This window comes from Amyelois transitella, chromosome 22 (genome assembly GCF_032362555.1).
Source record: "Amyelois transitella isolate CPQ chromosome 22, ilAmyTran1.1, whole genome shotgun sequence".
Taxonomy (NCBI): domain Eukaryota; kingdom Metazoa; phylum Arthropoda; class Insecta; order Lepidoptera; family Pyralidae; genus Amyelois; species Amyelois transitella.
Window position 1 is genome coordinate 2,002,333 of NC_083525.1, and position 23,825 is coordinate 2,026,157.

Below are 23,825 nucleotides of genomic sequence, written 5' to 3' on the forward strand. Positions count from 1 at the left end.
TTTTGATCATTTTATTTTATTTTTATCCCTTTGTTTTTATTCTTGTGTTGCGCTTAAAATAATTTTGGATAGAAAAACAGGTGATAAATAATATTTTGCCACCTTTTTAACCTGTACTGGTCATTAGACTTCTCATTATCCTCTTATCTTATAAAATTAATTTTACAAATTCGTAACAACTTTGACCATTCCATTTTTTTTCAGTAGTTCGTCAATTTCTTTTCAAAAAGACGATATTTAACATTAAGCAGATATGTTAAAAATATGGACAAAAGTCCTGTGTATTAAGTCACTAAATGTTTGATGTGTGTAAGTAACTGACAAAAAATAATAATTGGAGTTTAATTTTAGTGTGTTTGAGTTTTGAGCTTCACTTGCATAGTGCTTGGAGTCAAAGCACATTGTTATCAATCATTAGAAAAAATTATATAATTATATCAGACAATAATATTTGTATATCATATGTGTGAATCTCGATTATATATATGTTTGTGCCCTTTCAATGTCGTTGGATATTTGTTTCTGAAATAATAAAATTATTTAATTAACAACATTGAAATTCTTAAATAATAAAATTATTTAAGCACAACATTGAAAGATTTCTGTGACTTGGCGCATGTACTCTACCGTGCACGTTTTCAGTTTCGATCGATTAAGAAGAACGATAGAGTCGAAGCATTAATTCTAAGGTAAGATTTTTTGAAAGAAATATTGCTATGTAGGTCTTTCTAATATAAATTGAGGACGCGACGACGAATAGGGTTTTAGTATTAGTTTAAATAAACGTGTTAATGTTGATTCGTGTGTTATTTCATACCTAAACAATAAAAAATAGATTTTTTATAAATAAATATAATATTTAACATTTTTTTCGGTGCTTTATACTTACTGAATGCATTGTTGTCGAAACTTTAGCGTTCAGACGACAGATCGTTACGTCTTTATCCCTTGCGGGGTAGACAGAGCCAACAGTCTCGAAAACACCAATAGGCCACGTTCAGTTGTTTGGCTTAATGATCGTATTGTGATTCACCCCACCCCCCCTTCCCCCAAACCATTAAGTAAAACATTCTCAGTCCTGCTTACATCCTCTTTAGACAAGAGCCTGGGGCGCGCCTTTCGACCATGATCCTAGATTGGGTGAGTCAGGTTTTTACACGAAGTGACTCCCGTCTGACCTCCGCAACCTTCCCAGGAAATCTTACTCCTACTGGATCATAATGTATGCAGAGATCGCGGCAAGTGGAAAGAGGTAGTCTCTGCCTACCCCTTCGGGAAAGAGCTATGATTTTATGTTATGTTATGGATCATAATGAAAGCTGCACAAAATGAATTCCTTTAATCGCCTTTTCCGACAGCATGGCAAAGTAATGGAGTGGTCTTTTTTTCTAAAATAAACCACACGGTATTAATCAAGACATAGGCTAAATAAAACACATAATCAATCAACAATCAGTTTATTTCGTCATACATCGTGGATACAAATATTCTAACATTCAACTTCAACAACACTGCTTGTAGAAAAATATGTCCAGAACATGATATTGGAAACGACTGATTTTTCTAATAAGTATTTATTTATTCAGATAATTCAGAGTAAGAGATAGTTGCACTTTTAGGAAATCTTCAATTAAGACGTCATAATCAGAACATTTATGAAAGACTTCTTCCTCCTAGTATTAATTCCGGTTACACTTTTTTGACCATAACTCTGGATTGGGAAAGTCAGGTATAAGAAACCACGTTTGTTTGTTTGTTAAAAAGTATCTATTCACTAAATATATTTATGTATAAACTTATTAATAAATAAACATACATAAACTAAGATAAATTGCCTGAAGTTCGATCTAGGTGCTCAACTGGACAGGAACTTAAATACATTATTCTTAAATATGTTGAGGGTCTGTGCTTTTTTAGTGTCCAAAGGGAGAGAATTCCAAAGCTTTGCAGCCTTTACATTGCACGTTTTGCCCGTGGACCAACTGATATGCACAACTAGTTGTGACATTGGGATTTTTTTATTAATAAAATATTTCTCGTATACTCAATCTTATATATCTTATAACCTTTGTAGGGGAATAATTAAAAATAATAAATGACTAAAGAAGTTATAAAAACTGGTGGATCTGATATCGCAATTCGTAATTCCTTTACAGCTTTACATCTGCACAGAAAATTACATGAGATACAAGGACGAGGACAACATTTCTATAATTTCAAGAACTTTCATATTATTCTGCATTCTATAATCACAAGCTATCGAAATATTCCACAATCCACACACTCCTATATCGTTACTTCTACTCTTAACGTGGGGTCGGCACAGTATTTTAGTTTCTTATTTGATAAATTTTCACAAAGTACATATATTTTTGCCTTTGTAATCTCAATGGGCAGCCTCTTTATAGGTACTCATGCTTTCCTCCGCGCTATCTAAAAGAGCAGCTATCTCATAAAATCTTAATCCTTCAATTTGTATATTATTATAGTAGCTATAACTCGAACAATCTATGCAATTCTAGCAACTTCCATTACCTCTTACACTAATAAAGGGTGGTGTTTGCATGAACGTCACAGTTATTTGAACATTGTTTTGCTCTTCAACTCTTCATCTTCGTATTATTCCTTTTATATGTTACACCGATGTGTTTTTTCTTTTGGCGCGAAAATATTTGAGCAGTTGAGCCAATCAGAGCGCCCCATTTAAATGCGCGAACTGAACTGTCCGCTATTGTACTACCATTATGAGCAAGATAGCTGGAGACATTTTGTTTTTGGATTTTAAGTTTAACGTTCTTGTATTAAAGTTGTTATTTTATTGACTTTTCATTTGGTTGGTTTCGACAGTTTATACTTAAGCATTTATCTAGACTTTTCAAGCTAAACTCATTGGTAAATATAAATTGTTCTTGACCTGTTAATGTGCGATATTGTGTTATAGTGACAATACAAACTCTTTTAAGTGTTAACTTTTAAAAGGAATTAAATTTAGAATAGTAACATTATCATATGTATATCCATTACAAAACTGCACTAATTATAAACAGTGAACATTGTGAAAACAACTTAATTCATAAATACCTTAGTAACACCAAATAGTTTGGATAGATTCTCAAAGCGGAATAGTCACAGAAATATTAGATAGGTAAGAAAGTACTTATATTTAACGCTATAAAAGTGACAAGTTTTTAATTGCAAAGTGATAGGTACTTAGTACATAAGAATTCCGGCCAAGCCCGAGTCGGGCCAGCGCATCAAGGGTTCCGTAAAAACGCGCATTCTCTCTACTAAAATACGAACCTATATTTACATTAAACATATACTCGTATATACAAATACACATTATATATTGTATTTGTTCATGTTTGTTTGCAAAGGCAAGGAAGGCCTAGACAGATGTACCTTGATTAAATCGGAGACGGTCTAGCAAAAGGTCAAGTCAAGAGTACCCGAAAGCTTGCATGAAGAGAGTTTCATGACTACCCACACTTCATAAGTGGAAGAAGCGAAACAAGTATGCAGGCATCGTGGAAAGTGGAAAGGTGTGGTATTCGCCTACCCCTCCGGGAAAGAGGCGTGACTTATGTATGTATGTATGTGTAAATTATGTTTCTATTTTATTTTGTTGATAGTATAAACATTTTATCTTTCATTCAAAACTAAAATTCAACATGTAGTTTGATAGACACTGACACTGAAAACAATGTGATTCGAATCCGGTTTCTTTTCGTACGGAACCCTGATTGAATGAGGTAAATAGTGTCGTTATAGTTATGAACTATTATTATATATTGTAACATATTATCTTGAAACTTATAGCTATGTAGATAATTGATATGGTGTTTTAGAGAAAACGTGGCACTTTTCAACTGATTTCACATAATAAAAATTGTAACTGACTGATGTTTGTACCTGAAAGATATTGACGAAAAGTTGATATGGAGGATATAAGTATATAAGGGGAATAGAAGCCAAAAATTTGATTTTTAGACTATCCGTCTGTATGTCTGTACTCGCATCATGCGAAAACTACTGCTCCGATTTGTATACGGTTTTCTCAGATGTGTTAGGTTCGATTCAACTTAAAAACTGTTATAGGTATAAAAACTACTCCCGCCACCCCCGTAAGGGTAAAACAGGGAGTCAGATATTTCAGTGAACTTTTACCGCGAGCCAAGTCGTGGACAACAGCTAGTATATAATAAATAATAGTGTTTAAGTAGTAAGTGTAGAAATGCGTGGTATTAGCTGATGACATGGCAAGCGATTCCCTCGTCTGCTCCGTCGTCAGGCGGCGGCGCAAGCGCAGTCAGCTGCGTCGCCGTAGCCCTTCGCTAGGATCTGTGGCGGGCCGCTTCTCCTAGGAATATATTAGAAGAAAAATTATACACCTTTAGGTTTTTAACTAGTGTTGCCGAATTATCGATAGTTTTACAATCGATAGAGAAAATTATTTCGATATTTTGATAGTATCAAATTCATACATTATACAGGCGATCTACCCCACCAGGCGATATAGACGTGATTATATGTATGTATGTATATGTATACAGGCGATAGTCAAAAATAATTGTGACGCCGCTTATAATTGGATTTCATTCCTTCACTCCTTTACACTTCTAAAAGGTTTAACTCAGGATTCGTCGTAGTTAGGAATTTAATATAAAAAATAAATACCTCGCCGTAAGCGCAGCTCCAAAGCAGTCTGCGATGCAAGCGCTGCGCACAACGCGGTTGCCAGTCCCGCCAGCTGCGCACGCACACAAAATAATTGTCTCGCCGCGCAGGCTAGGGCCAGCCCCGCGTGGCGAGCTGCTAAAGTCACCGACCAAGGGCCGCGCCAGCCTGGACCGCCTATGCAGAGTCCTGCCTGAAAATTAAAAAAAAAAACTTGTCATTTCATTTCATATTGCGAGTTATGTTCTAGTCTTCGAAATAAACGTGCTACGTAGGTATTTTGTTTAAAAAATGTATTGTTTATTTTACACACTGGTTGGCCGCTTATGAAAAAGAAATAATTTTAAGAGACGAAAAAGTACGATCGTCTTTTGTTAATTTTCACAATAATGATTTAATTCGCAATAAATTAAGATTATTTTTATGTTTTAAGATTTTATTATAGTTTTTTTTTACCCACACAGTATTTTATTTTACATCGCGGCTTAATTATATAAACATACTTAATATATGTAATTAACATCGATCTATCTATATAGTGCCCTTACAATTATCGTCAATTGGCGCCGGTTGCATTCTCAATTGGTTCTATCCGTGGTCCATCTAAGTATAATCCCAATCTAGGAGTAAGCGTCTGTATTCTATGATGTCAGTAATTACACGAAGCGACTACCATTGACTGACGGTTATATTCTTTGTCAATAGAATGGATTGGACGTGGAATAAATCCAGCGTGGCTTTCATGTACTTATTATAATAAAAAAGTGCTTCGTTGCTTTGAGGTTATGTACCTATTTTAAATCTATCCTATCTTAAAGCCAAATAGCTGAACGTGGCCTATCAGTCTTTACAAGACTGTAGGCTCTGTCCACCCCGCAAGGGATATAGACGTGATTACATGTATGTATGTATTTACATCTATTGTGTACCTGTAAGACATCCCACAATGCAGCGCAGGCGCCCCAAGCCGCCGCAGCGACAGCCGGCAAAGCCAAGTCCGTCCTAGCTGCGCGCCATCTTAACAACGCTAGCATCAAAGACGCGTGCGCAGCGGCGCCGCCAGCTGTTAACGCGCCTCTGCGACCTCTCGCGGCCGCCATGCTGAGAGTAGCCGCGGCCAGGGCTTGGAGGCAGCCGGCGCCGAATAAAGCGCGCCATGCGCAACTCCAGCCGCCGACGCAGACTCCGTACCACTGGGAAGTACAATACATACATAAAAACACGCCTCTTTCCCGGAGGGGTCGGCAGAGACTAACGCTTTCCACTTGCCACGATCTCTGTAGAAGTACAATTTTAGTGTAAATAGGGTATGTTAATATGGTTCGGTCATGTGGAGGGGATGAATGAAAGCAGGTTGACTTAGCAGATATACAAGGAGAGTGTGGAGGGAAAGGTCGGAGTGGGAAGACGTAGACGAACGTATCTTGATCAAATTAAGGATGGTGATGATGGTAAAGGGTCAGGTCAAAAGTACCCGAGACCGCCGAGCTTGCATGAAGAGAGTTATGAATGTGGATGAAGCGAAGGAAGTATGCAGAGATCGTGGCAAGTGGAAAGAGGTAGTCTCTGCCTGTCCCTCCGGGAAAGAGGAGTGATTTTATATATGCATGATAGCGTTGGTAATTCGGTAGGTCAATTTGTCCTAAACTTTGGCAAAAATGGCAAATCATAGTAAGAAAGTAAGTAGGTATATTGTTCACTACAGGAGTACATTACAAATATAAAACGGTAAAAGGTGGGCTTATCCTTAAGTGGGATCTCTTCCAGCCAACCTGACAATAAGAGGATCGCATACAAAATTGAGGCAAGGGTGAACAACAGTTACATATGTAAATATTCCTAAACTAAGTATTAAAAGAAGGCTTTCCAAAGAAGGTGTGATGATGTGTAGGTAGGTACTTTGCACGTCGTGAAAAGGTTTCGCATAGTATTTTAAGTTAGTCGTCATTCGTGACTGGGAATCTTACTTGTGATGGCGTCAAAACCATATTGTAATAAAGTAATTCTTAATTAAGTAATTGAGATAGTTGGCTCTGTCTACCCCGTAAGGAATAAAGACGTGTTTATATGTATATGAAATTCTTAATATTAATTTCATTGATATATTACCAATTGATTGCCAGTGTGGAGGGAAAGGTCGGAGTGGGAAGACCTAGACGAACGTATCTTGATCAAATTAAGGATGTCCTGGTAAAGGGTCAGGTCAAAAGTACCCGAAACCGCCGAGCTTGCATGAAGAGAGTTATGAATGTGGATGAAGCGAAGGAAATATGCAGAGATCGTGGCAAGTGGAAAGAGGTAGTCTCTGCCTACCCCTCCGGGAAAGAGGCGTGATTTTATGTATGTATGTTCATTGCCATGATAACACAATAAACACTCACCTTAATATAAGAAGTATAAATAAATCCCTGTTGTAGCCCTATGAAGAGCCCCATGGGGGCCCCCAGCAGCGCCCTGGGGTCCCTCACCACCGACCGCGCGTCGGGGGGCGGCGCGGGGGTCGACGTCGCTCCGTACACCCCTAGGCCTGAAATAGCACAAAATTACTGAAGTATTATTAACACTATCAATCTTAACTACGTTAAAATGTTTTGCTTAAGTTCGTAAAGATATAATTTTTATTAAAGTAATACTAAATGTATTAAATTAAGTAAACATTAATAAAAAAAACAATGAGTTTGTGTTATGTTATCTAATCGCCCATTAAATTGCATATAGAATAGACTAGATTTCTTTTCAATATTGGACACAAGGTATCACTTATTGACGTCATATTACTTAAATCTTATTATATCTACTTACGACCACTGTCAAAGCGCATGTGTAGAAGAAGCGGTGGAACAAACTACTCTGCAGAGTTTCATTATTTTTTAATTTACCGAATAAGTAAATCCTTAATTGGGTTTAAAGTTTTGGCCCCTTCGTAATTACTTGCAGCTATTACAATTCTTCTTTGTCGTTACCTTTTCCCACTTTTTACGTGGGGTCGGCACAGTATGTTAGTTTTTTCCAATTACTTCTGTCACTTGCCATCTCACTGGTTTCCCCATCCTTTCTACTCATACACTCCTTTACGCTATCCATCCATTTCTTTTTATTCACAATTATTTAAAAAATCCTACAAAATGAATTAATTCACCTATTAAATCAACCATAACCTTTATTAAATTCAGATGGCTGTCTTTTCCTCTGCATTACATGTAAGCAGAATAGTTCAATTACAAAATATTTTATTACGAAAATGTCTAAATGCAAACATTGTATTCATAAGCTTACAGACAGGGTATGCTTTATATGAATACCTCTTAAATTACAAACTCTTTCTTAAACTCTCGATATTATGTTGCTATCTAAAAATTAAGAGACCAAAAGATGAAAGAGAGAGAGAGAAGATAACAAACCTATAGACATAAGAGCCACTGATGCCCACACAGCCACCAGGATTCGTCTCCCGGCCGCGCTCAGCACTGTTCCGGAGAGTAAGGGCATACTGGGGCAGCCTGCTGCGCCGCATGTTTGCTCCTGAATGAAGAAACAGTAATGATTTTGCTGAAATTAAGAAGGAAGGACTTGGAAAACTAAAGTAGCTATCCCACCAATTATACGAGCTGGAAAAGGAGGAGAAGTCTGCTGCTCTCGCGTTTGATTTCAAATTGCTACTTTCTTGACAAAATCTTTTTAGTGTCTCTCTAGTTTTGTATTACTCACATTCAATAAGTGACTGATAAAAAGGTACAGTTCAAAAGAAGTTTGAAGCCAATGATTTTGTATGTTAACTATACATTGAACCTTGTTGACCACAGAATTGTACATATTTAAGACGACGTAACGATACAAAAACGTATTAAATCCTCTCACCTCATACTCATCTTCTAAAAAGTAATCTTCTTGCGGGGGCCACCTCGACAGCGTCGCGTTCGTAGGAGCTACCACTTCTGGTGATGACATCATATCTTCAGGCCATATCATCAACGCTCCTCCGAGCAGCAACGATCCAAACACCAGCCCCAAATCTTGAGCCGCGCGGAGAGCTCTCAACGCTCTTCTTAAAGCTATCTTCCTTCTCGCTTCATCACCAGCAGATTGAGCTAACGACGTCGCCGAAGCAGACAGAGCCAACGACATCGGAGATAAAGTTATTCCACATAGTGCATACAAAGGAAGTAGAACCGACAAAGGCGTGGCTACCGTGTGAGCTGTTAAGAGAATAAAAACTAATATATGAGCTACGCTTATCACAATTCTTGCACCGGTCTTTTGAAGTATTAAGGGCGAGAATGGAGCAACTATTGCTGCGACAGCGTGCATTATTGCGAGGGGTATAGCGGCTGCTTCGGCTCCAGCGAAGGCTGTGAAAGGGAGTAATGCGGTAGCGCAGAGACCGCTGGAGAGGCAAAGAAGAGTGAATCTCGTGACGATAGGCTTTGGAACTTTTGGAGGCTGCCTCGCGATGAGTTTGCGGACAGATGCGGCTCCGACTGACGACGCTGCAGAGTCTCTTCGTCGGGGCACCACCACAGGGGCAGCTACCCTGAGCGGCGTTTTGGGCTTCGGCTTCTTCCACAGCCATTCTTTCTTGTATATTGTACTTACGGGTATCTGTACAAGAAAAGACTTTGCTGCTTTATTACAGGTCAATTTCAGGTCTGTTTGAAGACTGTATTTGTTGAGTGTAATCTGTGGACGCAGACATTTAGTTATCAATTCAGTTTATCTTCTCTCTTGGATACGTTGAGAAAGATCACATTTCAAATCAGCAAACTAAGGAAGCTGCTTCCGCCAGCTTGCTAGCGAATACCGTATTGATACTGAGTGTATTTGCTCGAATTCCTTACCCGCGTCTCTCTTGATCGAACAATATAGGAATTGTAAGGTAAGAGTGAATGAAATATTATTTGAAACTGAGATCAGGCAGATTCGGGTGAAATTACCAATTCAAAAGAAACTTGTAAACCGGTACAAGGTTGGTACGGAGCGTGCCGTCTGCTCTAGTAGACTGTCTGACTGTTACCTGAGGTATAAGGGTTCTGTGCCGATGCGGATCCGACACGGTCCGAGCCGCGGTCCGACTCGCGGTCGGGCGCGAGCGTTCCGTCAGATCTGGTAGGCTGCCCATGCGACCGTGTGGTCCGCCAAGAGGTGCGTCACTCTCGCGTCGATTGATCCTTCATGCCTGTGAATTATATTAATCTCGACTTTATCCCTTAAAGGGTAGACAGTCTTAATAAACACTACAGGGCCGAGTGAACACTGAACCTCACTTCACTTTCCAACATCCAGAAAAAAATGGTCTTTGAAACTTTTGGCTACTGGCTCTGACTATCCCAGATCGAATTATGTGGCATGTGTGTGTATGTCTGTTCATCGTATCATATATAAATCAACAAATTGTCATGCAAAACTTTAAAAATCTATTACATGAACAATGTAGCAATTTATTTATTCATTCATATAATCACGTCTTTACCCCTTGGGAGGAAGACAGAGCCAAAGTCTTGAAAGACTGGTATTTATAAAGCGGTATATCATCGATTTCGTCGCAGCCTGTTGAATGTTCAAGTTGTTTTGTTACCCAGAAAAAAGCGATAAAGAGTTCATATTCTTGAATTCCCTAAAGTCATCTAATGTTTTTTCTCTCGAGAGCATGAAATCCTACTTACGTAAAACAAAATGGTTATGATATTTTACGATTATCCTTAATCTGACTCAGCTCGAATCATAGAAAAAATTATATCAAGGCCAAATTCTTGTTTGTTCTTATAATATCCTGCAACTCGATATAATATAAAAGCGAAAGTTTTTTTAAATTATTTTATTTGGATACAAGTACAATTTAAGTAACATCGGATAACGATGAACCTGTAGAAGTTATGAAACTGATGTAAGGATGTGTGGATGTATTTTCTTTATTTTTTTCTTTGACATTCCAATATGTCTCAATAATAATTAAAATTAAATTAAATTAAAAATTTGTTTATTTTCTCTCCACATAGGTGAATATAGGTAAGTACAGACTTCTGTTGTAAAACTAATAGTGGAGAGAACTGGTGCTTGACTAGGTAGGATTAAACCTCCTGTATTACAAGTCACCTAGCTCTCTCACACCTAACGATACGATAATAAGGGTTTGATTTCAAATGAAACCTTTTCCGATTAAGCAATTTATATTTTAATGAAAATCGGTTAAGTCATTAAGTTCGAAATCCTGAGCTTTTTTACATTTTTAATGCTTTACTGTTAAAGTGAGGAGTTAAAAAAAGGAGAAAAGATTATTATATAAAAATTGTAGAAATTAAAAAGAATATGTGAATATTTTATGCTAAAATCATTTAATGATTTTTATTTTCTATTAGATTTTATACAGATAAAATTTAGAAAATACTTATACTTATTTCATTCCTACTTTAACCTAAAAAAGAAACATAAAATTTGTTTCACATTCATCACGAAAACACATAAAATTCCCTGCTCTAACGTGTTAAAACATTCACTTCACAACTCCTTTTGAAGTCGGTGAAAATAGACGATCGAACTACTATTATACACACTCTACTTACCTCACAATGCAACTAGATCGCCACAGAATATATCACAGTTATACAAATATATTTAACACTACCTTATCATTGTTATTTTTGTGAATATTGTTTTACACTGTTACGTTTTGGGATATGTTTTTTTTTAAAGATATGTTATTGTCTGGGCTTGCGTATTGTTTTTGCGTAGTACGGGAGGTCACGACGTTTAGAGATAGACTGAATATTTTGTAGGTGTGTTGCTGGGGTGACAACATTACACGTTATCCCGATTTTTTAAAATTTTTAATACACACAGATACATATATAACGTATTTACTCTTTATCCATGACATTGTCGTTTGTTTGTTTGTGTTTGTATGTAAAAACTTTATTGCACAAAAATTTACACAGTTACAGTACATTATTATTATTATTTATTATTATTAAACTTAGATATTTTTAAAATTACATACATTTAACTGCTACAGTGCAACAAAAACCATAATATGTAGGTTTGAACGTACACTGGCACTCATCGTTGAACATCCATAAGATGTAGGTAGTTTTACAAATGCAATGCTACGCATCGCACCCAGCAAAATACAAGTGAAGAATGTCTCGGTACCACACGAGGTGAATTATGCTTGCTGAATTATAAAAGAAATAAACATAGTTATAAAAGAAATAAATCACTTGCAATGGCTTGTGTTTTTAATGTTATTTAGAAAATCTATAATTATCAAATGTGTATGAAGAAGAGGTGTGCAAAATGGTATATATTATTTTTCTTCAAATTATATAAATTTACGCACCATATACCTACCTACTGACTAAAATATTGTGAGTCCCATGGGGAAGATTGTCGATGCAGTTAAAGTTGAAAAGTTCACAATCAAATAAACAAAATTATCAGATCGTGACAAGTAAAAAGATATAGTCTTCGCCTATCCCTGCATACTTTTTTCGCTTCATCCACATTTGTAGCTCTTTTCATGCAAACTCGTCGGTTCCGGTTAATCTTGACCTGACCTTTTGCCAGAACGTCTCGGATTTGATCAAGGTACGTTCTCTTTATACTATAGTATAAAAGTATGTTTAAGTTGGTAATACAACTATTGGAACACAGCGATTCGTTCTAAAACAAATTTCATGTTCAAAATTTTACAATCTTGGTCACCCCACTAGGGAGGCATAGAAACGCGAGGGTCAGGCCAATCGGCGCATGCGCGTTCCCCCGGTCCAGACATTCAGAGGCTGCCATGGCCGCATTGAGTACAGCCACCCTCACATCATGTTACTCAACCTTATTACATCTTTTTAAGACCAACGCAAACAAAATTTTTAAAATATGACTTTTTAAGTTTCTGTCTGTCTGTCTGTATGTTTTTACTCGTATCACGCAAAAACTATTGCTCTAATTTGAATGCCATCTCTTATGACTTGGTTCAAATTAAAAGATGATATGCAAACGTTTCTCTCTCCACCCTTCTGAGAGGGCAATAAAGAGGATTAGATGTTTTTGCATTGAGATTGTCAGTAACTTTTTCTGCTAACGGAGTTGCGGGCATCAGCTAGTACATACATAAAGTCAAGCCTATTTCCTGGAGGAGTAGGCAGAGACTACATCTTACCAAAGGCGAGGTAGAGAGAGCCAACGCTTTTGAAAAGTTGAAAGGCCACGTTCAGCTGTATGACACAATGGCATTGAAAATCAAATAGTTACAGGTTGCTAGCTCATTGCCAAAGAAGAATCACAAGTTTCTTAGTTTGTTTGTTTGTAAACTCTTTATCGCACATAAAAAGATATATACATACATACATAAAATCACGCCTCTTTCCCGGAGGGGTAGGCAGAGACTACCTCTTTCCACTTGCCACGATCTCTGCATACTTCCTTCGCTTCATCCACATTCATAACTCTCTTCATACAAGCTCGGCGGTTTCGGGTACTTTTGACCTGACCCTTAAAGATGTATAACAAATTACAAAACAGTCATACGATTTAGGAGATTATGTACCATGACGGACTTATCCCAATTGGAATTTCTTCCAGTCAACATGCATAATCACGTCTATATCCCTTGCGAGGTAGACAGAGCCGACAGTCTTGAAAAGCCTGATCGGCCACGCTCAGCTAGTTTGACTTAATGATAGAATTGAGATTCAAATAGCGACAGGTTGATAGCCCGTCGCCTAAAAAAATAGTATCCCAAGTGTACAAGCCTATCCCTTAGTCCATGGAAAAGAGATGGAGTGGTCCTATTCTTTTTTTTTCTATTTGTGCCGTTATCCACACGACACAGTCAATCAAAATATAAATGAAAATCCAAAATCAGAAAGGCAGCGCACATAAAAAGCATTGAGGATACTTTATAATAATTAATTAATTTAGTCTTTCCCTTCATTGACTTGTACAATCTGCGCAAGAGCAGCCGGCACACGCTATATTTTTCCTTCATCACTAGCCCAGCGGGGAAAGCCAACCTTATTGTAATATAGGCGAGTTTGTACTGAATTCGGGTAACATGATAAGTAGTCGACTGTACAGTCTGCTTCACATCAAGGCCCGCAAATTTACTGTAACATAGCTTCTATTACAATGACGTTACGTATCACAGAGTTAGTTTGAAAGGTGTTGCTTAGCGAATTGAAGATATCAATAAATGAGACATGTGTCTGGTATAGACACAATTTTATTGTCTATACTAGGTTTAGCGCGCGGATTCGACTGCGAATTATTACCGAAGTACTTTGTATGAGGCAAAGTCTCTTCCCGCGTCTCTCCCTATGTCTTTACGTAGGCTTAGATCTTTAAAACTACGCGGCGAATTTTGATGCAGTTTTTTGAATAGAGCGATTATGGAGGAAGTTTGTATAAATGCTACTCGTGTGAAACCGGGGCGGAAGGCTAGTTTTTAAATAAATAAATTGTTATAAAAAAAATAAAAAATAAACGATAAAAAAGAAAATCATGTATCAATTGAACGTGAGATACTAAAAATTGTCAAAAAAAAAATTAAATATCTTTTTAATTGTACTTACGTACGCTGTCCCGTTTCAAGTCCTAATAAAAAGCGAAACAGCAATGGTTTTTCGCGCGATAAAAATGGCGTCGCGCGTGACATGCTAAGGCGGCAAGTCAGTCTTATGACTTTTAGGTCTGTCTATCGCATAATGTTCGTGCAAATTTAAAAGTTACAAATAGAAATACATACATAAAATCACGCCTCTTTCCCGGAGGCGTAGGCAGAGACTACCTCTTTCCACATGCCACGATCTCTGCACACTTCCTTCGCTTCATTCACATTCATAACTCTCTTCATGCAAGCTCGGCGGTTTCGGGTACTCTTGACCTGACCCTTTACCAGGAGCTCGTCGGGACAGGAATAGAAATAAGTTTAAGAAAGTATAAGAAATAAGTAAAGTAAAGTAATAAATAATTGGAATAAGTGTAGGTATTTCTATTTGTAACTAATAAAACTAATGACATTTAGCACACGGATAGAATAGACATTCAGAAGTAACATTTGTTACGTTTCCTTGGAAATTAACACGGAGCAAAAAAAGCTAGTAAGCGAGTGATAAGGACGTAATATGTTTGTGGTAGGTATACCTACCTCCGGCATTTTCCGACACTTGACATTAATGTTTGCAAGTCATTTTTGATAAATACACGCCATTTTGTAAATAACAAGATATTAGTGATAATATATTTTGAAAGTCATTACATTTAAATGTAAACCATCAAAAACATCCTGTAAAAAACTGTTGCTAGCCCATTATGCTGTGATACATACTAATAATCAAATAGATGTCCAAGTCGATTTATTTGTTTAAAACGTAAAATATTTTTAATGTTGGCATAATAATAACTTATGTAATAACTTAAGACAGAAGGTCCTTTAAGTTGAGACTAAATAGAAGTTGTAAGATCCACCTCCCGTTATGCCTCATATAGTTACCTATCTACACCTATTATTTTCTATTATACAGCAATAATGATTTATTAATTGCAAATGTAACCTTGTAATCCTATACATTTATATAGGATTACAAAGCTATTCATGCAGTTGGTGTATTGAGAAAACTGGAACGAAATTATAAAATATTTAGGTTGATTGATTTTGATTAAGACACTCAACTCTATTCGTATTCTTAATTTGAAGCTTCTATGTGTGCTAGAAGTGCCTTGGACTTTTGATGATGGGTGGGTCAGTCAATCAGTGAGTGACAAAAATCAGAAACTTTAACAAGTTGTCATTCTTAAACTGCTGGTTTAAATAGACTGAAATTTTAAATATACCGTGTTTATATAATGATTAGTTACTGAAAATTCAGGCTTCTTGTTTTATCCACAACGAAATTATAGGGGGGTCTAAAATAGGCTGAATTTCTTCGAGAAAAGGATGGTACGGCCGTGCCGCTTTTTTGCTCGACTTCGCGGGGGCACTACCGTGCCCCCAGATAAATGCAAAATGTATTTGTTCGTGTGGCCGTCTCAGTTGTGGACGGCTAAATCGTTGAATCGATTTTGATGAAATGATATGTTAAGACCACAATAAAAAAAATATTTTGCAGGTCTAACAGTACCTACCTACTGGTCCACGATGAAATGAATGAATTCTGGCGGCAAAGCATAGTTTGCACCAGTTGCTTCTCTTCCCGACTCGATTGTAAAAATCCCTTGAATGGTTTTTAACAAAACTGCTATACTATAATAACATAACTCTCTCTATTAATGCTCGTCGGTTTTGTGTTCTCTTGTAAATAACTGCATTATGTTAGTGCCCGAGTGTCAAACTTGTCTCGTGCAAATTTAAAAGTCGTTTGGACCATATTTTATGAAGGTCACCTCTCCGGTACACGGCACCCCTGGGAACACCCTAAAACTTTGCACTCCCAATCTCGAAACATGTGAATAATTTATTTACACATTAAGCTCGAGCACATCAAAAGCAAGACAGAAGTAGCGAAGAGTGAAAGCGGGTACATACATACATATGGTCACGTCTATACCCCTTGCGGGGTAGACAGAGCCAACAGTCTTGAAAAGACTGAATGGCCACGTTCAGCTATTTGGCTTAATGATAGAATTGAGATTCAAATAGTGACAGGTTTATCGCCTAAAAAAGAATCCCAAGTTTGTAAGCCTATCCCTTAGTCGCCTTTTACGACATCCATGGGAAAGAGATGGAGTGGTCCTATTCTTTTTTGTATTGGTGCCGGGAACTACACAGGAAAGCGGGTCTGTGTATTCATTCATGTTTTTTAATGTAGTCAATGTGCATTCGTCCAAGATTTAGATTTAAGGGATCTATGTATATTTGTAAATTAACGTCCGGTGAAAATGCTGCAGTGTAGTTTGTTCCGCGGCTTCTTCTACACATGCACTTTGGAAGCGGTAGTTGTTATAATTATGTGCATGTGCATGTAAGTGATGTGACGTCAATAAGTGATAACTTGTATCTAATTTTGAAAATAAATCTATTCTATTCTGTAGAGTTGTTTTACGAGTATCAATATCAATAAAAATAACAACATTTTAATAAAATAACGAATTGACAAGGTGACTAGTTATTTGTCTTTTTCTTTATGGCAATTAATTCTAATAATTTATAGGTATGGATAATTGCATAGCTGGGAGCTACAGCTAGTATATAAATAAATATCGCCTTATCATTAAAATTCATCATCAATTACCTACCGTTTACCGTGTGGTTCCCGGCACCAATGAAACAAAGAATAGGTAATATAATACCACCCAATCTCGTTCCCATGGATGTCATAAAAGGCGATTAAGGGATTGGCTTATAAACTTGGAATTCTTCTTTTAGATGATGGGCTAGCAACCTGTCACTATTTGAATCTCAATTCTAACATTAAGCCAAACAGGTGAACGTGGCCTATCAGTCTTTTTAAGACTGTTAGCTTTGTCTATCCCACAAGGGATATAGACGTGACGTATGTATGTATGTATGTTCATCAACAGTTTGTAATCTTATGGAAAACAGCTTTATGTTGCTTTGCCTAGTTTAAATAAGTAGTTAAAAATAAATTACTAACTAGAGAAACATAGTTACGAGTGTCACATCATTTAATGGCGTGTTTTCTAAACTGAAGGACAGACCTATCTATGCAAAAGACTCTGATCAGCAAATGTTCTTGTTTGTCACCTAATTGTATGGTGAATGATGAGCTAGCTAGTGTGACCTTAGTTTAAGATTTTCACGAATCAATTTCAATCAATTTCGTGTGCTCTTAGATTTTTTTTTATTTTTATTTATTTTATTGGTTATTGTTACTTTAAGTTTTTTGACACTTGTGTAAAAAGAATTTACTTTAGCTTCCTGGTTTGTGTGCTATTTGATGCATCTTTTGTTATGTGATGACGCAAGTGCCCTTAGAATAGGACCTCTCTGATATCTTTTCTATAGATATCGCAAAAGGCGACTAAGGTTATACACTTGGGATTCCTCTTGTAGGCGATGGGCTAGGAACCTTTGAATCTCAATCCTATCATAAAGCCATACAGCTGAACGTGGTCTTTCAGTCTTTTGAGGACTGTTGGCTCTGTCTACCCCACAAGGTGAATATAGAGTTGACTATATGCTAATAAACTTGGGATTCTTCGTGTTGACGATGGGCTAGCAACCTGTCGTTTTTGAATCTCAACTTCATCTAACTAAATGTGGTATTTTTAAGACTTGGAGTATGATGTTGTGTTAATATCTCACAAAACAAATCTCGAACTTACTTTAACTTAACCTGTGTAATTTGTCCCGTATATATTTATTTATTATTTAATTCCATGTCATACTAGGAGGGCCGAGCCTACTTCAAAGTTTTCTTGTTGAACGACATGCAATTGATGCAGTATTTTCGAATATTAATCACACAAATTTTCTTTCGTTCGAATCCAAACAAATAAACAACGCCTCAATATGTATGTACAAAGTACAGGTATGAAATTAAGATAAATTTAGTACCTAAGGGTCTATTTATATCGGAGCACACGTATTTAAAAACGTTTGGTCACCATAGCTCGACTACATTTAAAGACTCGAAAGAAACTGCCAATCTTACGAGAAACATGATCGGAGCTGCACTTACTTTACTAATATTAATTTTTATCGTTTTATACAATGTGGCAAAATGGAAATTTGGGTATTGGAAGAAACGCGGTATACCGTATTTGGAACCCGTTCCCGTCTTAGGGAACTACGGGTCTTACATAATCCAGAGGGAGTACCTAGGACAATTAACACAACGGCTATGTGACCAGTTCTCAAAATCACCGTATTTTGGAGTATTTTACGGTACTGAGCCAACTCTTATTGCGCATGAGCCAGAAATAATCAAAATTATAATGACTAAGGACTTTTATTACTTCAGTAGCCGAGAAATCTCCGATTACACCTACAAGGAAGTGATGACCCAAAACTTATTCTTCACTTACGGCGACAGATGGAAAGTGCTTCGGCAAAACTTAACACCTCTCTTTTCGTCATCCAAAATGAAGAACATGTTTTATTTAGTGGACAAATGTGCTCACGTTTTTGAAGATATGCTAAGTAACGAATTAAAAACGGATAATGTTCAGGAAGTGAGACCCCTAATGGCTAGATTTACTATGGATGTCATAGGGTCATGTGCATTTGGCATCGATACAAATACTATGGCACGAAATTCAGAAACAAATCCTTTCACAAAAATTGGTTGTTTGATATTCTCAGAAACATTTTATAGAGGCTTCAAGATTGCAGCAAGAGCAATTTGGCCCGCGCTATTTTACGGTCTTAAAATGAAAAGTTTCCCTACCGAAGCTGATGAATTCTTCAACAAACTGATGATGGGTGTGTTCGCAGGACGAAAATATAAACCAACGAACAGAAACGATTTCGTCGATCTTATTCTGAATTGGAAGGAGAAGAACTACATAACTGGTGATAGTTTGCAGAATATGAAAGGAGATGATAAGAAAGTAAATCTCGAAGTTGATGATGAGATCTTAGTGGGGCAATGTTTATTGTTTTTCGCTGCTGGATTTGAAACGTCATCTACAACGTTGCAGTACACTTTGTATGAGCTTGCTAAGAATCCAGAGGCTCAGGAAAAGGTTATAAACGAAATAGACGAATATCTTCAACGTCGTAACAACAAACTTGTTTACGAGTGCATTACAGAGTTGCCGTATACTGAAGCCTGTTTTGATGAAGCCCTTCGTTTGTACCCGGTCCTTGGTGTGCTGACCCGGGAAGTGGTTGAAGACTACACTATGCCATGTGGGGCGGTCATAGGGAAAGGGATTCGTGTACATATACCAGTGTATCATCTACATCATAATCCAGAGTTCTTTCCAAATCCAGAAGTGTTCAGACCTGAAAGATTTTATGGCGAAGAAAAACGGAACGTCAAACCTTTTACTTACATGCCATTTGGAGAAGGACCTCGCTTGTGTATTGGTAAGTTTAAATTACAAAAAGTAATTACTTTTTAAGGCGGGTTTTCTATTACATTACATGTTTACGGATTGACTTTAGAGTCAATATCAAGACATCGGCTTTACACAATTGCAGTTAATGTTGCATTAATATCTAACATACATATACGAGTATATAAGCCAGAGGCAAACGAACTTTAATCTTAAAGGGTCAAATAAATGATATAATAATTTATTGTTTTGATATTGAGGTCGTCAAAATAGGTAATCTTAAATGTACTTATATAAAGCTTGTTTTCCGTCTTATCGTAATAAGTCTCACAAATATGATTGTTGAAGTGTTATTAATAGTAGTGGTCACTTTATTTTTCATTTTATACCATATTTCCAAAAGGAAATTTGGGTATTGGAAGGAACGCAATATACCGTACCTGGAACCCGTCCCGATTCTAGGCAACTACGGGCCTTTTATAATGCAGAGGAAGTATAATGGTAAAATGGCACAAGAATTATGTCAAAAGTTTCCAGACGAACCGTATTTTGGAGTATTTTATGGTACGGAGCCGACCCTCATGGTACAGGATCCAGAAATGATCAAAACGGTCATGACTAAAGACTTCTATTACTTCAGTTGCCGGGAAATCTCCAACTACACCCACAGGGAAGTGTTCACTCAAAATTTGTTTTTCATTTGTGGACACAAGTGGAGAGTACTACGCCAAAACTTGACCCCTCTCTTCTCGTCCTCCAAAATGAAGAACATGTTTTACTTGATAGAAGAATGTGTTCAAGTGTTTGAAGGCATGTTAGATCGTGATATAAAAGTAAATAATGTGCAAGGAGTGAGACATCTTATGGCAAGATTTACGATGGATTGCATTGGTTTGTGTGCATTTGGCATAGAAACTAAGACTATGGAACAAGACTCACGTAAAAATCCATTTACAAGCATTGCAGCTATAATGTTTATGGAGTCATACATAAGAGGCACTATGATTGTCGTCCGGGCTATTTGGCCAGCCTTATTTTACGGGTTAGGTATAAAACTTTTCCCCAAAATAGCTCTTAACTTTTTCAAGAAATTAATGAGGGGAGTATTTGAAGACCGCCAATACAAACCTACAAATAGAAATGATTTTGTAGATTTGATCTTAAATTGGAAGAAAAATAACTTTATATCTGGAGATAGTTTGCAAAATATGAAAGGAGGTGAAAACAAAGTGAGATTGGAAATTGATGATGAAATGCTAGTGTCGCAATGTATGTTGTTCTTCGCTGCTGGGTTTGAAACTTCATCTACGACTTTGCAGTACCTTTTGTATGAGCTTGCTAAAGACCGAAAGGCACAGCAAAAAGTCATAGGAGAAGTAGACGAATATCTTCAACTTCATAAAAATAAACTTGAATATGAGTGCACTACAGAGTTGCCGTTTACTGAAGCCTGTATCGATGAAGCTCTTCGTTTATATCCGGCTGTTGGAATATTGACCAGGGAATTGGTTGAAGACTATACTCTGCCGTGTGGAGCTGTTATAGGGAATGGAATCCGCGTGCATATACCAGTGTACCATTTACACCACAATCCGAAATTCTTCACTGATCCAGAGATGTTCAGACCTGAAAGATTTTATAAACAAAAACGTGATGTAATACCCTATACCCATATTCCGTTTGGTGAGGGACCTCGGGCGTGTATAGGTGAGTAAAAAATTATTGAGAAGTTTGTGTACTTTGTCACTACTGTCACACACACACGAGTAGGTATGTATTATTTAACGACTAAGGAACATAGGATTTCTACAACCTAGAATCACGTAATATAGTGTATCCATGTTGAAATTCAATAAAAACGTAATCAGATTATTAAAGAGTCGAGGTCAACTTAATCTTATCTAAATTTTACATATAAATAGGGCAATTAAGTACGAGTACCTATATATCGCAATAAACATTTCCAAAACAATGATTGTCGAAATAACATTGTCTCTACTGATCATATTTTTAATTATTGTATATAACATATCCAAATGGAGATTTGGGTATTGGAAGAAACGAAATGTACCCTTTTTGGAACCTGTCCCGGTTTTGGGGAACTATGGACCTTTTATCCTTTTTAAGAAGTTTATTGGGCTTGTTGCACAAGATTTGTGTCAGAAAATGCCAAACAAGCCTTATTTTGGCGTATTTTATGGCACGGAGCCAACCTTGATGGTACAGGATCCAGAGATGGTCAAAACAGTCCTGACGAAAGATTTCTACTACTTCAGCAGTCGTGAAATTTCCAAATACACACACAGAGAAGTGTTTAGTCAAAACTTATTCTTCACATATGGAGACAAATGGAAAGTGTACCGGCAAAATTTAACTCCTCTTTTTTCTTCATCTAAAATGAAAAAGATGTTCTACTTAATTGAAAAATGTGCTCATGTGTTCGAAAACATGTTAGATCATGAATTTAAGACAAATAATGTGCATGGAGTAAGGCATTTAATGGCAAGATATACCATGGATTGCATAGGATCATGTGCTTTTGGCATTAATACTAATACTATGGATCAAAACTCAACAAAAAATCCTTTTACAAACATCGGAGAGTTACTCTTTGAAGAGTCTTATATAAGAGGCATTCTCGTTAATCTAAGAGCTATATGGCCTGCAATATTTTACGGTATAGGACTGAGAAGTTTTCCCAAGCAAGTTGATGATTTCTTTAACCAATTAATGATGGGAGTGTTCAAAGAACGTAATTATAAACCCATAAATAGAAACGATTTCGTAGATCTAATTTTAAACTGGAATGTAGGTAATTATATTATTGGGGATAGTATAGAAAACATGAAAGGCGGTGATAAAAAAGTGAAGCTGGAAGTAAATGATGAGATGTTAGTGTCACAATGTATGTTGTTTTTCGCTGCTGGGTTTGAAACGTCATCCACGACATTACAGTATACATTATATGAGCTCGCTAAGCATCCTGAAGCTCAGAAAAGAGTGATACAAGAAGTGGATGAATACCTCAAACGTCATGATAACAAACTTGATTATGACTGTAATGCTGAGTTGCCTTTTACTGAAGCTTGTTTCGATGAAGCTCTTCGTTTGTACCCAGTTGTTAGTATATTGACTCGAGAAACGGCTGATGAATATACTTTGCCGTGTGGAGCTGTCATAGAGAAAGGAATACGTGTTCATATACCCGTGTACCATATACATCATAACCCGGATTTCTTCCCTGACGTAGAGATGTTCCGTCCTGAGAGATTTTATGGTGAAGAAAATATAAAACCATATAGTTATATGCCATTTGGCGAGGGACCTAGGTTATGTATTGGTAAGTTGAAAGGGAATTAACCGACGCATGCGCTGGTTTATTATTGAGTTGATGTACAGTGTTTTTTCTGTTGATGACATTTATTAATTTAGTGTAAGCTTTTGTTTTCTCTCTCACAGAATTTGCTACACCAGCACTAAAACTATAATCTATCTACTTTCAAAAATAATGACTTGCATTCTTTCTCATCAATTACAGGCAAAAAGTGAACCAATAATAAATTAGGTGTCCTTTGCGATCGGGGCACACAACAATAACAAAATTGAAATAGAAGAGACAAATTTAATGGACTGGCAGATATTACAATTTTAAACGTTAAAAATTAAATATTAAACACTATTTCAGGCATGCGCTTCGCAAAGATGCAGATGTTCTCCGGCATCATAACCCTGCTGAAGAAGTACCAAGTGGAGCTAGCCGCAGACACTCCTCGCAAGCTGAACTTCAAATCCACCACCTTGGTCACCCAGCCGAAGGAGCTAATCAAACTGAAGTTTGTGGAGAGGGAAGGATGGGAAAAGAGAATGTTCAATAAATAATAATAATAGAAATTGCATTTAAGTTTATTTTATACTAGCTTCCCCCCGCGACTCCGTCCGCGCGGATATCGGTCTTCGCGTGGATGGTTTATTTCTCCATTTTGAGTAACTCTGACATAGGTGTAATACAATACCCAAGGTTAAAGGTAAAAAAATGGGTTTTTCACGATTTTCTTCAAAACGGTAAGTTTTATCGGAAAATTACCTCAGACATAGATTGTAGATCATAAAGTTATCTATAAAAAGGAATCAATATTTTTTTTTCAATAAAGCTACCGTATCTGAGATATACATACATACATACATAAAATCACGCCTCT

The 23,825-nt window shown here is 36.9% G+C and overlaps 3 protein-coding genes across 5 annotated transcripts; 2 read left to right on the forward strand and 1 right to left on the reverse strand.

Moving 5' to 3' along the window:
- Positions 1-1,441: 1,441 nt before the first annotated feature.
- Positions 1,442-14,827, reverse strand: LOC106133236 (uncharacterized). 3 transcript variants are annotated; one of them, XM_060950767.1, is made up of 8 exons: positions 14,813-14,827; positions 9,689-9,850; positions 8,536-9,276; positions 8,079-8,199; positions 7,059-7,204; positions 5,607-5,870; positions 4,678-4,870; positions 1,442-4,360 (listed from the first exon to the last, which is right to left on the reverse strand). In XM_060950767.1, exons 2-8 carry the CDS (start codon positions 9,791-9,793, stop codon positions 4,335-4,337), a joined length of 1,596 nt encoding a protein of 531 aa, XP_060806750.1. In that variant the 5' UTR covers positions 9,794-9,850; positions 14,813-14,827; the 3' UTR covers positions 1,442-4,334. The 3 variants fall into 3 exon arrangements, with proteins under 3 accessions (XP_060806750.1, XP_060806749.1, XP_060806751.1); XM_060950766.1 differs by lacking the exon at positions 14,813-14,827 and adding an exon at positions 14,238-14,699; XM_060950768.1 differs by lacking the exon at positions 14,813-14,827 and adding an exon at positions 14,242-14,257.
- A 189-nt stretch (positions 14,828-15,016) lies between these two features.
- Positions 15,017-19,692, forward strand: LOC106133198 (cytochrome P450 6B2-like). Its single transcript, XM_013332843.2, has 2 exons — positions 15,017-15,121; positions 18,588-19,692. Exon 2 carries the CDS (start codon positions 18,625-18,627, stop codon positions 19,690-19,692), a length of 1,068 nt encoding a protein of 355 aa, XP_013188297.2. The 5' UTR covers positions 15,017-15,121; positions 18,588-18,624.
- A 264-nt stretch (positions 19,693-19,956) lies between these two features.
- LOC106133242 (cytochrome P450 6B2) lies at positions 19,957-23,520 on the forward strand. Its single transcript, XM_013332894.2, has 2 exons — positions 19,957-21,333; positions 23,312-23,520. The coding sequence occupies exons 1-2, from the start codon at positions 19,962-19,964 to the stop codon at positions 23,503-23,505; spliced, it is 1,566 nt and encodes a 521-aa protein (XP_013188348.2). The 5' UTR covers positions 19,957-19,961; the 3' UTR covers positions 23,506-23,520.
- The last annotated feature ends 305 nt before the right edge of the window (positions 23,521-23,825 follow it).

What these genes read in the sequence shown, in the direction of transcription:
- LOC106133236 (XM_060950767.1), bottom strand. Translation starts at nt 9,793, where the DNA reads ATGGGCAGCCTACCAGATCTGACGGAACGCTCGCGCCCGACCGCGAGT. An exon ending in ACAGAACCCTTATACCTCAG is followed by an intron (nt 9,277 to 9,688) that starts GTAACAGTCAGA and finishes TTTCTTGTACAG; the next exon opens with ATACCCGTAAGTACAATATA. An exon ending in AGTGGCTCTTATGTCTATAG is followed by an intron (nt 7,205 to 8,078) that starts GTTTGTTATCTT and finishes GTGCTATTTCAG; the next exon opens with GCCTAGGGGTGTACGGAGCG.
- LOC106133198 (XM_013332843.2), top strand. Translation starts at nt 18,625, where the DNA reads ATGACCCAAAACTTATTCTTCACTTACGGCGACAGATGGAAAGTGCTT.
- LOC106133242 (XM_013332894.2), top strand. Translation starts at nt 19,962, where the DNA reads ATGATTGTTGAAGTGTTATTAATAGTAGTGGTCACTTTATTTTTCATT. An exon ending in GGGACCTCGGGCGTGTATAG is followed by an intron (nt 21,334 to 23,311) that starts GTGAGTAAAAAA and finishes ACACTATTTCAG; the next exon opens with GCATGCGCTTCGCAAAGATG.